The sequence below is a fragment of the Protopterus annectens genome, chromosome 1.part1, assembly GCF_019279795.1.
Source record: "Protopterus annectens isolate FY-2018-M chromosome 1.part1, PAN1.0, whole genome shotgun sequence".
Taxonomy (NCBI): Eukaryota; Metazoa; Chordata; order Ceratodontiformes; family Protopteridae; genus Protopterus; species Protopterus annectens.
The window spans coordinates 605713376-605726429 of NC_056726.1; the positions used below are offsets into that span (position 1 = coordinate 605713376).

General features: G+C 45.3%; 1 protein-coding gene across 1 annotated transcript in view; it reads left to right on the forward strand.

The window, feature by feature from the left end:
* Nucleotides 1–13054, forward strand: part of EGLN1 (egl-9 family hypoxia inducible factor 1) — a 921081-nt gene that overhangs the window by 839771 nt on the left and 68256 nt on the right. The window contains exon 4 of the mRNA XM_044077068.1: nucleotides 6335–6402. Coding sequence (XP_043933003.1) covers nucleotides 6335–6402 — 68 coding nt within the window. The remainder of the gene's footprint in view (nucleotides 1–6334; nucleotides 6403–13054) is intronic.

The window sequence follows — 13054 nt, forward strand, 5'->3', positions numbered from 1 at the left end:
CTTCCTCTCCAGCTAAGAAAAAGAAATCGTCGGCTCCGACCAGCCCATCGGAACCAACCACTAAGAAATCTAGGCAGGCTTCTCCATCGGCTCCACGGACTTCGGAGCCGAGGGTGGAACGGTCTGCCTCGATGCCTCCAGCCTCGACTCCTCTGGTTTCAGAGCCGATGGCTGGGGCTTCGAGAGGCGGGTCACCTTCATCGGCTCCACTGATTTTGGAGCCGATGAGGGTTGCCGGCTCAGACTCTTCCCCTTCGGCGCCGAAGCCCTCTTCGGCACCGAGGGAAATTGCTATGGAATCTTCCTCGGCACCGATACTGATCGAGTCTATTCGGAGCCGGTCCCCCAGTCCTTCAGAGCCGATGGAGAAGTCTGTTTGGGCCCAGTCGGTCTCCTCTCGATCTTCCAAGATGTCGGATTCGGACATCGACAGGGTGCTCCTAAGACGGTTTCAGTCTCCTGTATTCCAGAAATTAGTTTCAGCTCCAGCCCATTTGGCTTCGGAGCCGATGGCCCACCCTGTAGTTCTGGTTCCTCCTCCAACAGCCTCGGCACCGTTGCAGCCGGTGCTGGTGGAGCCAATGGAGGTTTTTGGGTCGGCTCCGACCCTTACTCCAACCCCGGCTCTCGAGTCGGAGTTCGGTACACGGACCACCTCGGTCGGCCCCGGGGGGGACGCTTCGGGACCGATGTTTTCGGTTCCTAGCCTTCCTCTCGGTGCGTCGTCTACTGTTGTGGCCCCGGGGGTTGGACCTTCCCAGGACTCTGGCGGTCCGGCCTTCAGGGCCATGAGGAGTGCTTTGGCCAAATCCTCTTTGGCTACCTCCACGGTCTCACCTGCACCTTCCCTACACACGGAGACTGGGTCTTTTGTAGTCCCCCTGTCGCTAGACAGCGGAGCCCCGGGGCCTGAGGTCACCCCCAGTGGGGTTTCCCCCCTCCTGGAGGTTCCTCTGAAGCTTCTTCGGAGGAACCCCCAAGGAAAAGACTGTGCAAGAGGAAGCACGTCGACTCCCCCGATGAGTCTCTCACGTCGGACACCGATCTTGATGATGCGGAGGGGTCCCCTAAGTCGTCCTCAGATGATGTCTCCTTTGCAGACATCTTGGAAGCCCTCAAACAATGAGGTGGCTGGCATTCCAAACCCCCTTCCGCTGACGAGTCGGTGTTCCTCAAGGCCTTCGGGGCTCAGCCCTCTGCCTCCTGGGTGTCTCCGCCCTTCGACGAGCTCCTAGATTTGATCTGTCGAAGGGCGTGGGAGCATCCAGACTCTGTGGAACCGGTGCCGGCTCGCCCAAATAAATTCTTATCAGCACCCCCAGAGAAGGAGTTTCTGACCAAAGGTGTGGCTGTAGATGCCCTGGTGGTGGCATCTGCTACCCAACAAGATGTAGCAGAGGCTTGACGTCCGTCCATCCTCCTAATAAGGAGTCTAGGAGCATGGACGATGGAAGCGCACCCTCAGTTCAGCGGCCTTTACTTTAAGGTCCCTGAACTATCTGACGCACTTCACTAGATTTCAGAGGGATCTGATCAAGGAGCTTTCAGATACCCTCTTGGGTAACCTACCTGAGCAGCTGGCCCAGACGGTTGGCTCTCAGTTGGCTACTCTGTCATCGATGTCTAACTCGTCCATGAGGCTCATTTCATATGCAGCCGAGGGGGCGAGTAGAGCGGCGGGTATGGGTGTTGCTCTACGGAGGCAAGCCTGGCTCCGCCTGTGTCATTTTGCAGAAGCCTTTAAGTCTTCCTTTGCCGACGCTCCCTTTGATGGGTCCTCTTTGTTTGGACCCAAGGTAAAGGACACATTGACCCGCTGTGAGCAAGAAGGTAAGACTTTGACTGCCGTAGGGGCACGGTTTTCCACTCCCTTTCGGCCTTACCCCAAGGCTAAAAGAGGAGGGAAAATGTGGTTCCGTAAATCACAGAAGTCTTATCCCTCGCAGCAGGACGATCCCCTTCTAGAGGCAGAGGAGGGAAATTTTTCTGGAAGACGCCGTCCCAGAGGCGGCAGAGGCCCCCGCAACACTGGAGACCACGAGTCCTTTCGTGGCTCTTCAGCCTTCCACAATCCCTGAAGGATTGCCCGACTGTGCAGCTCCGGAGCCAGTCGGGGTCGCTTTTGAGGCACCTAAAAGCCTGGGAAGGTATCACTCAGGACCGATGGGTGCTTCGAATCATCGCCGGAGGTTACGCCATCCCCTTTTCACACCCCCCTCCGCCGTCCAGGAAAATCCCGGACCCGCCACCCAGTCAACGGGAAATCGCAGCCTTCGAAATCTCAAAGCTGCTTCAAAAAGGAGTCATCCAACCGGTCCCCGCAGACCAGATCGGATTAGGGACTTACTCAAGATTCTTTTTGGTGCCAAAAAAGACCGGGGACTTGAGGCCCATTTTAGATCTCAGCAACCTAAATCGTTCGGTCAAGAAGTCCAAGTTCCGAATGGTCACCTTACAATCCATTCTCCCACTGCTGGAGAAAGGTGTTTGGATGTGCTCCATAGATCTCAAGGATGCCTATTATCACATCCTGACAGATCAGGCGTCCAGGAGACATTTGCGCTTCAGCCTGGGTGACAGTTATTTTCAGTTCTGCGCACTGCCCTTTGGTCTCACCACAGCCCCCAGGGTGTTCACCAAATGTTTGGCGGTCGTGACTGCTCACCTGAGGAGTCTAGGATTCCAGGTGTTTCCGTATCTGGACGACTGGCTCCTGACTGCCACCTCCAGGCGTCTACTATTGCAGAACCTAGCAGCCACAATATCACTAGGCACTTCCCTTGGAATCACCTTCAATTGGCCAAAGTCTGTCTTGCTGCCATCTCAGCGCATAAGGTTCATCGGAGTAGAGATAGACTCAAACCAAATGCGGGTCTATCTTCCTACAGAAAGGATACAGACTATACAGGCTCAAGTCCGAGCCTTGCTTCTCAAATCCAAAGCCCCAGCCAGGATGGTCCTACAGCTATTAGGCTCCATGTCGGCCACTGTTCTCCTAGTCCCCTTAGCAAGATTGCATATGAGAATTCTCCAGTGGCTCCTATCGACCCAGTGGTCCTTTCAGGATCTCCCTCTGTCACCTCATACGGATCACGGAAACCTGCAAACGGGACCTCCGCTGGTGGCTGGTGTCCTCCAATCTGGATCAGGGACGACCCTTTGTTCCACCTCCTCCTACGGCCGCATTGACGACGGACGCCTCCCAGACGGGGTGGGGGGGCATTACCTGGGCAGGTCAGTCCAAGGCAATTGGCATTCCGATGAGAGTCTCCTTCACATCAACATTCTAGAAATGAGGGCGGTGCTTCTATCTCTACAAGCCCTCCACGATTACCTCCCTCAGGGCGTAATCACCATTCAGTCTGACAACATGTCAGTAGTCTGGTATCTGAACAAACAGGGGGGGACCAGATCCTACCCCCTTTGCAGAGAGGCCATGAGAGTTTGGGAATGGGCTGTGGCGACCAGACATTTTCTGGTAGCGAATCATATCCCTGGGAAATCCAACGTGATAGCCGACAGACTAAGCAGAACTATTCTCTCTCCTCACGAGTGGTCTCTGAGCGATGCAGTGGCAACTCAGATCTTCAGCAGATGGGGAACTCCTTGTTGCGACCTTTTCGCAACCCCGCTGAACGCGAAGTGCAGAAAATTCTTCTCTCTCACTCCAGCTCCAGGGGAGATTCCCATGGACGCCCTAGCCCATCCTTGGCCCACCGGTTTGCTTTACGCCTTCCCTCTGGTTCCCCTCCTTCCCAGAGTGATCCAAAAGGCGACTCACTCAGGGAGCAAAATGATTCTAGTTGCCCCTTACTGGCCTCGTCAAGTATGGTTTCCCTATCTTCGGAAGTATTCTCTGGACAGTCCATGGTTCCTGGATCAGATCCCGGACCTATTAATTCATCAGTCGGGACAACTCCATCAGTCCCTTCACTCTTTGAAGTTAACAGCTTGGCTCCTCCTCTTCCGACTATAGTCAGAGATCATACTTTAGACCTTTAGTCATACGCATCTTATCCTCGGCCCACAAGTCTGCCACTAGGAAATTGTATACTAGCAAATGGAAGAGATTTGCTATTTGGGCTCAACTCCGGGGTCTAGATCCCATCACTGTCCCAGTGTCAGATGTCCTGAAATTTCTAACTTCCCTATTCAATCAAGGTTCTTCAGTCTCTACCATCAAGGTCCAATTGGCAGCTATTTCCAATTTTCATGAATCTATAAACCCACCTTTGATGAGCAACAGATTGTGTAAAACCTTCATAAAAGGTGCTGCGCTTTTACAACCTCCGATTTCTCATCCTGCTCCTCCGTGGGATCTCGATGTGGTATTACGTGCCTTAACCTCCTCCCCCTTCGAACCGGCAGCAACCTGTGATTTGAAATTCCTTTCTTGGAAAACTGCCTTTCTGGTCATGATTACTTCAGCCAGAAGGGTTTCAGAGCTTCAAGCTCTATCTGTCAAACCACCATACCTGGTTTTTCACAAAGATAGAGTATCCCTCAGGCCTAACCCATCCTTTGTCCCTAAAGTTTGTTCCAGTTTTTGCCTGCAACAGTCATTAGAACTGCCAGTTTTCTTCCCAAAGTACTCAAACAAAGCAGAATACATCTTCCACACATTGGATGTTCACAGACAATTGCGATTTTATTTAGGTAGGACCCAACAAACATGGAAAACAGATCAATTGTTTGTGTCCTTTTCGGACAATAAATTGGGCAAAGCCGTCACAACGGTCACTATTGCCAAGTGAATCAGGGACTGTATTAGTCAGGCTTATTCCTCTTCCAAAAAAGAGCTTACAACCTCTGTCAAAGCTCACTCTACAAGAGCTATGGCTACTTCAATAGCATTCCATTCAAAGCTTGCCATTGGCGACATTTGTGCTCTTGACTCGTGGTCTTCTCCGCACACCTTCATTTCCCACTATAAATTGGATGTGGCATCTCGGGGGCGAGCTTCATTTGGTTCCACAGTTCTCAGGAGTGTTTTCCAGTGAGCCACCCAGGAATCAGGGGCTAGGGACGCTGTCCCATCAGTACAGAATGTAGGCGAGATAGGATCACATAACATCTTTTAGTTATGTACTTACCATAACTTTAGATGTTTGGGATCCATCTCGCCTACATTCCTAATAACCCACCCTCCTTTCCCCTGCCTTGGAGATCAGAAGAGACTTGACGGTCCGAGTACTATCGTTTCATCTTGAAACATCTGGCAATGTTGTATAAACAGTTATGTGTGTGTGCATGAGTGCGGACAAACAAGATCTGGGGAAGTAGTGGTGGTGCATCCTGGGATATAGAATAGCTCAGCCAATAAGAGGCTTCGCTCTATAGCATAGCGTGCCGAGTCGGAGCCGAGGATCGGCTCTGAGCCCATCAGTACAGAATGTAGGTGAGATGGATCCCAAACATCTAAAGTTATGGTAAGTACATAACTAAAAGTTATCCAAGTATTATTTAAAGGATCAAAGTCAAAATTAATGGATAAATGTCAGCCCATTGACAGTACTTTTATCAAGTACTGTCCAATCAATGGAAAAAGATCGAAATGAGTTTTGCTGAACCTTTGGGGTAAGCATTTTTGCAGTGGTCAAACCCTCCATCTTAAATATACCTACTTCAATATTGCACAGCAATGGAGAAAAAAAAGAAAACTCCATTACTGACAAATCTCGATTTGCTGTTTTCCTGTCAAATGGACAGCACTTGATTAAAGTGCTGTTGATGAATCGACAGGATCCTGAATTAACAGTATGTGGGCCAAACTGATAAATGTTTTACCACAAGATGTACATTATTCTATTTCTTGAATCAAATGTTTGTCTGCATTTTGTGTCATAAACTCTCACATAAAAGCCTTCAGGCACCCAAACTGATAAAACAAGATACTTGGCAGACTGCATAAAACATCTGTGATTACTAAAGAGAATAAACGTAAAGTGAAGGGCAATAGTTGCATTTGATAGCCAGCATTTTAAAAAATATATGCTTTGCAAAGAAAGCTGAATTACTGAAAGTTGCAGTTGTACAGAAGTAATTTTTCTCACAGATTACTTGAGGTCCTGCTTGAACTGCTGTAATAAGGTAAAGGTTAGTTTGCTGGCTTGTGTTCTGAAACTTTGCCATGGATATTGCTACTAGATCTTGTACTCAGCAAACAAGAGGCTGAGAGATGCACACTTAAAAATGTATTTCGTAGTAAAATGACTTAGTACTTTTTGTGAAGTACTTGCTGAAATGCATCATTTTTTTAAGAAAATCTCCTTTATGTAACCATGTAACTATGTTAACTGTTTTCTAATTATTTAAATTCCTCTCTGTTTTATAGGTACGCAATAACTGTGTGGTATTTTGATGCTGATGAAAGAGCTCGAGCCAAGGAAAAATACCTCACAGGTAAAGCAATGTAATTTGTTTTTCTACAGTGCATTTATGTTGTTTTCCAAACGTCTTTAATAAATGTACACATATGACAATGGCAATCTTACATTTATGTAAATGAAAAACATACAAAATGATATCACTTTAGTTACAAACAGTTTACATCACAGACACTATTGAAACAACTATGGTTGTAAACATTATACATCACTTATAAACCATCCAGTCATTGTCAGTTAAGCATGATGTACCATTTTGTTTTGTTACAGTTTTAACTTATTTGTGGGCTGCTCAACTGTCATGGCAGTTGCATTGTTATTTTCTTTTTATTGACAGAGAAGGTACTTTTATCCACAACTGGTCCATTTTCAGCCATGTCTTGGGTCACAACCAAGTTTACAAATAAAAATAAAAATACAAAACAAGCAGCAAGGATACAAATATTGGAGTGTACTTAGGTATATGCAATAAAAATATATGGTAGCATGCAGTATTTCTTTGGAGATAAGCATTGTAGCAGTTATCTTTAGAAATGGGCTTTGACTTGCCAGCATAGCTGTAAATCCTCCCCAGTTTTCCCTAAGTATTTGTTTCACTGCATGAGCAAGGGCAGGACTTGCATTACAGTTGCTCCTGTTATTAGCTCATACAAGCCTTCAAAAAACAGCATTATCAGGCACCATCATTTCCTCTTGCCTTTTTGAAACAGTTTTGTGGCTTGACTTAATTTTCTCTTGATAGTAGCTCATTAGCTGATTTTGGCCTTAAGTCCAGCAGTCACTGTGCACATTTTTTGTGTACTTAGTGTGGTTTCCTGACAACAAGTCTGGTTTCCCGAATATGTTGCCTGCCTTCAGTTAAACTGGATAAATTTAGGTGGTGGCTTACCTGCGTAAGCCTGTCCACAAATTTATTTGTGCTGTGAGGAGACACAGGTGTCAACAAAATATTTGGCATAAGACCTCAGACTGTCTAGAACAGTTAAACCCAGTCCTCTCAGTGGCTGTAAAAACGTTCAGCCAATGTTAGTAACCCCCAAGTTTGTCCAAAGGGAAGCCTTCCTCTGCTATTCTTCCAAACAAGGTTCTGACAAAATAGATACCATAGTTTAACTACAGGGTGTCTATGCAAACTTAAGGATAACAGGATATTTGAACTTGTTCTCTGCTTTCTTTTCAAAATAACATTAAAGTGTTGAAGGCATTAATAGTCATCATAATGATCACACTGCAGGAGCCTAAGCTATATGGGTAATACACTGCATAGGATATAACAGCCGGACGACTTCCATAGCTTCAGGGCAGCTTCCATGGCCAAACCATTAGCTCAAGCTACATAAGTCGCCTTCAAGAAAAAACTGTGGCTGCTCCTTGGGTCTTCATTTTGTATTAGAGAACCTAACACTTACTCCATTTGAACTGTCTCATCAAGCTGACTTCATGTTCTTAACATGGAAAACAGTTTACTGATTACTCTGACCTCTGCAAGAAGGGTATCTGAGTTGTAAGCTGTTATGATGGGTCAGCCTGATCTTATTTTCCACAGTGACAGGGTTGCTTTGAAAATTGATCCTTCTTTTGTATTTGAGTTTACTTTAAGCCAAACTCCCCATCTCAGTGTGTTCTTTCCTGAACTGAAGAAAGAGGCACATGGGATATATGCAAATGAGCCTTATGAACATGAGGTGTTTCAGCTAATTGGTGATTCTGAATGCCCATGACTTGTTTCTTCATTTTACTGGACAATTTCAGGCCAATAAAGCCAAACCCCAGTAGCTGTGGATATGCATATTTCAGCCTTGTTATGACCTTGTCAGCACAGCACAAGCAGAGTGTTTGACTAAGCATTAGAAACACAGGGCTGTTAATACCCAGCTGATGTCCATTATCATTGGGGTCACTGCAAAAATATCCCAAACAACAAACTAAAACAATGAGTGAGACGGTCACTGAAAAAACAATCGGTAAAAACAAAATGAAAACTCCAGCAAAGCTAGAACTTCCAATAAGTGACCTCCCAAACCTCTTGTATCAGAGGCACATGGGATATATGCAAATGAGCCTTATGAACATCAGGTGTTTCAACTAATTGGCGATTCCGAATGCCCATGACTTGTTTCGTCATTTTACTGGACAAAATCAGGCCAATAAAGCCAAACCCCACTAGCTGTGGATATGCATATTTTGGCCTTGTTATGACCTCCACAGCATAAGCAGAGTGTTTGACTAAGCATTAGAAACACAAGGCTGTTATACCCAGCTGATGTCCATTATCATTAGGGTCACTGCAAAAATATCCCAAACAACAAACTAAAACAATGAGTGAGAAGGTCACGGAAAAAAAAAATCAGTAAAAACAAAATAAAAACTCCAGCAAAGCTAGAACGTCCAATAAGTGACCACCCAAACCTCTTGTATCAGAGGCACATGAGATATATGCACATGAGCCATATGAAGATCAGGTGTTTCAGCTAATTGGCGATTCTGAATGCCCATGACTTGTTTTGTCGTTTTACTGGACAATTTCAGGCCAGTAAAGTCAAACCCCACTAGCTGTGGATATGCATATTTCGGCCTTGTTATGACCTCGTCAGCCCAGCACAAGCAGAGTGTTTGACTAAGCATTAGAAACACAGGGCTGTTATACCCAGCTGATGTCCATTATCATTGGGGTCACTGCAAAAATATCCCAAACAACAAACTAAAACAATGAGTGAGACGGTCACTGAAAAAACAATCGGTAAAAACAAAATGAAAGACTCTGCTCCCCTACCTACCTCCCATGCAACTGTGGTACTCTCCCTGAGGTTATGAATACTGCAACATGAGAATAAAAGGACACGGAATAGTTGTGTAAGAACTTAGCATAACCATAGGTGTTCTTCTCTTACATGTTGCAGTATTCAATCCCACCCACCTACCCCCTTGTTTCTTGGACGTAATTATAAGACTGTTTTGGTGTATCTGGGGAAATTTGGCTTGGGACCTTTCAACTTCTCCTGGGGTCACTCTCTTATGTGGCAGCCAATTTCTGAATTGGGCACATGCAGATGTCACAGATGTAGCCTACATCAGTTTATGGCCCCTGCATGCAACGTCACACGTACCCCAGTTTCTAAAACTTTGGTATACTGGCCGGATGTCCAGTGCTGCAGGCAGCAACTCTCTAAGGTTATAAATACTGCAACATGGAAGAGAAGGACATCTATGGTTATGGTAAAACTATTCTTTTATTTACATATTAGTACTTTTCAGCTTTTTTGTTGTGGGGAGGGAAGGACCCACAAATGGAAAACTGAGTGTTTCTATATGGATTTCCAGTTTCATTATTTTATTTTATTTTTTGCCATTAGGTGGCAAACCTCTTGCTAGCAAATGCTGTATTCTAAGCCTGCACCAGGGGAAGAGTGATTTTCTTCATTGCTTGCTTCAAAAGCGTTTCCATTGCAGACATCAGCAATACAACCATTTTGCCTTCATTGCATACTTTCAACAAGCTTTATTATTTCACCTGCAACCCTGTGATTTGGGCGTCCTTTGGTAGGACATTACTTCAGCACTTTGCCTTCTGAGCTCTGTTTGTGCACAGTCTTTTGGGTGTTTCCGCCCTGATGGTTACTACTCTAGATTCAACCCAATAAAAGACACTTCAAGGAGGAGAAGGGTCATTATAGTTAGGTGTAACAGATATGCTCTTACTACCAGCTGATGTCTGAGAGGGCTGTCTTTGATGGATGGTAATGTAGCTGCCCTCCAGCCTTCTGTGTATAGGCTTGCTGTTCATTCAGAATCTGCTTTTGAAGTTTCTTGTATCCAACTTCACTTGTTAAGTTTTTTTTTTTTTAATTTTCATTATTTTTTTATTTTCAGGAAAATGCATGCCAGCGGCTAGGGGGAGAACTGACAGGCTTGTAGACTTTTTTTTTATTTTTTTTATTTTATGGGTGTGCATCATCACAGGTGTGCAGATGTTCTTCGTGTTTAACTATTGCAGTCATCACACTTAGGTTATCTGCGTGCAGGTATCCCTCAGTTGGCACAAATACCAGAGACTGCGTCGGTTGCAGTTGCTCCAGGACTGATGTCAGGTCGTTAGGGATATAAAAACAGGCAGTCGACACCATTTACATCAGTCTTTCTTGCCGAGGAGCCCAAAGCAGAAACAGTTTGCACGAGTGCTGGTCGGCCGCTACCTGAGTTTTCATTTCCAAATTTAATCATCCTGAAGTCTTCTAAAGCTAAGTACCCCATTGGGGATCCTTTTTTCTTCCTCTAACCAATGTCAGAGAAAGTTAATAATTGTCTCGCCTGTGGAAAGCAAATACCACACCGAGATTTCCATTCTTACTGTGTCATCTGCTTAGGCCCAGACCACAACGTTCCTCACTATCGGTTTTGTGCTTTGTTCAATGCCCGAACTATTTGTCATCGGGCCCATATTGTCGCTAAATACTTTTGCTCTCGATCTCCGTATTCTGAAATGGCTTCGGTAAGCTATCCACCTACCAATCTTCCAAAAAAAACGTAAGGATAAAGACAGAGTCAGACCGCACAGGTCCAAAACTGCCTACGATGCTTCCGTTAAGCTATTCGCCAGTTCACCGGTACTCAGTGAGGTGCTTTTGCAGCCCCTGATGCCCGCTTCAGTGGATTCGCAGGCCGCTACCTCGACCCATTTGGAGTATGCCGTGAGACTCTTCTTTGACTACGGAACTTGCAGATGTCTCTACCTTGGATGGGTCCGGAGCCGCTGTGCATGCACCAGCTTCTGAGGAAGTTCTTCGCACTACTGATATTCGACACAAACCAACGACTTCTTTCACGTCTTCAGTTTTGTCTAAAACTATGGAGTTTCTAAGGCCAAGAGTACAAGCTACGCCTAAAAAAATGACAACCTAAACTCAAGCACCTGCTTCCTTGCCACAACATCAAATGCTTAAAATGGCAGAAGACCTGATTATGCTGATTAGGGAAAGCCAGCCTTCCCCTGCTAAGAGAAAAAGAGACTTGTTCCCAACAGCTTTAACAGGCCAAGAGTCCGACGACTCTGAGGTTTCTGAATATGAAGACATGCCTTTATCTGCTTATGAGGATTCAGATGCAGAGGAATCCATTCCCTCTGCTTCTCCTCCAGAGGATTTTTCTTTTGGTGAAACCCTGCATACTTTAAGAGAGCATTTCCACTGGGAATGCCAAGACTATCCTCAGTCCAAAAACAGACTCAGAGAATTTTTAGACTTGCCACAACATAGACCTTTAGCAAAACCCCCAGTTCTGGATGTTGTGGATGATGTCTTTATGGAATCCAGTCTAACTCCTTATACTTTACCCCCTGCCCCTAGGAAGCCAGACAGGTACTACAGAGTTCCTGACTCTCACAAATTTATTTTCAAAAATCCTACTGCTGACCCAGAGGTCATCTCCCAGAGGCCTAAAGGTATAAAGGCAACTTCAGCTAAGAATCCCACCTCTTCAGACATGGATTCCAGAGCTTTAGACAGATGGGGTAAAAAAGTATACAGCTCTGCAACTCTCACCATTAGGGCATTGAATTGCCAGTTTCACATGCTGAAGTACCAGAACATATTATGGAACTTACTAAGCAAAAATTAGCTACCTTTACAGACTGTGCAGAAAATAAAGAATTACAAGAACTTATGCATTCTGCAAGCCAAGTCAGCAAGCATACTTTGCAGTGTGGCTTTGACGCCCTAGAATCATTTTGCAGGGCAGCATTCACTGGTTCTATACTGAGAAGGCATACTTGGCTTAAGGAGCAGACCTTGCCTGACCATGTCAAATCAAAGTTGCTAGACGCTCCTTTGAACAAGGACAGTCTGTCTGACACCAAGGCAGAAGAGATTCTTAAAAAGATGGAAGAAAAAGCTAAATCTATGCAGACAGTCAAATATTTCTTGCAAGTACAGCCTCCTAGATTCAGTAGGCATTGCCCCTCGAAGCATTAGTCCTTTCCAGCCCCCTCAAGGCCATCTCAAACTAGAGCCAGAGGAAACAGACCCCCCAGACTACAGTCTCAGGGTATGCAGAGATCTAAGCAATGGAGTGCTTCCACTTCAAAAACAGGGAGTGCTAAGCCACCCCCTTACGGAAGGAATTCACAATGACTTCTCAGCTCCACTACTCACCTCTGCCCAACTGCTTGTGCCCCTAGGAGGAAAACTTGCCCATCATGCAAAAAAACTGGACTTCTGTCAGAAAAATATGTATTAATGTGTGTATGCTTAATGCTAATTAGAAGCTAAATGAGTTAACACGTTTTTCATTCCATTATATATGCACTGTTTTATATATAAATTGAGTTTTATATGAGACTGAAAAGATGCTTTTTGAAACTGCAGTGTGCTTTCTGAAACTTGCAAGATGCCCTCTGACCTAGTAATTCCTAGCACAGCAGTATTCATGTTTATGCCTTTTGGAAATGTACTTGAGAAGCAGGTGCTTATCTGCTAGGTCAGGAATGAATGAATGAACAATGCTATATTCTGTAAATGTAAGGATTCTAAACAATCAGCTCTGTTCGAAGTATGAGAACATGGGTAGCTGCAGTAGCTTAGAGATAATGTAGACAAAGGATTATCAGAGAAATGAACTGCTAGCTTTGTGCTTGAATTAGCCATAGTACCTTGAATGGTAACATTGCATGTATC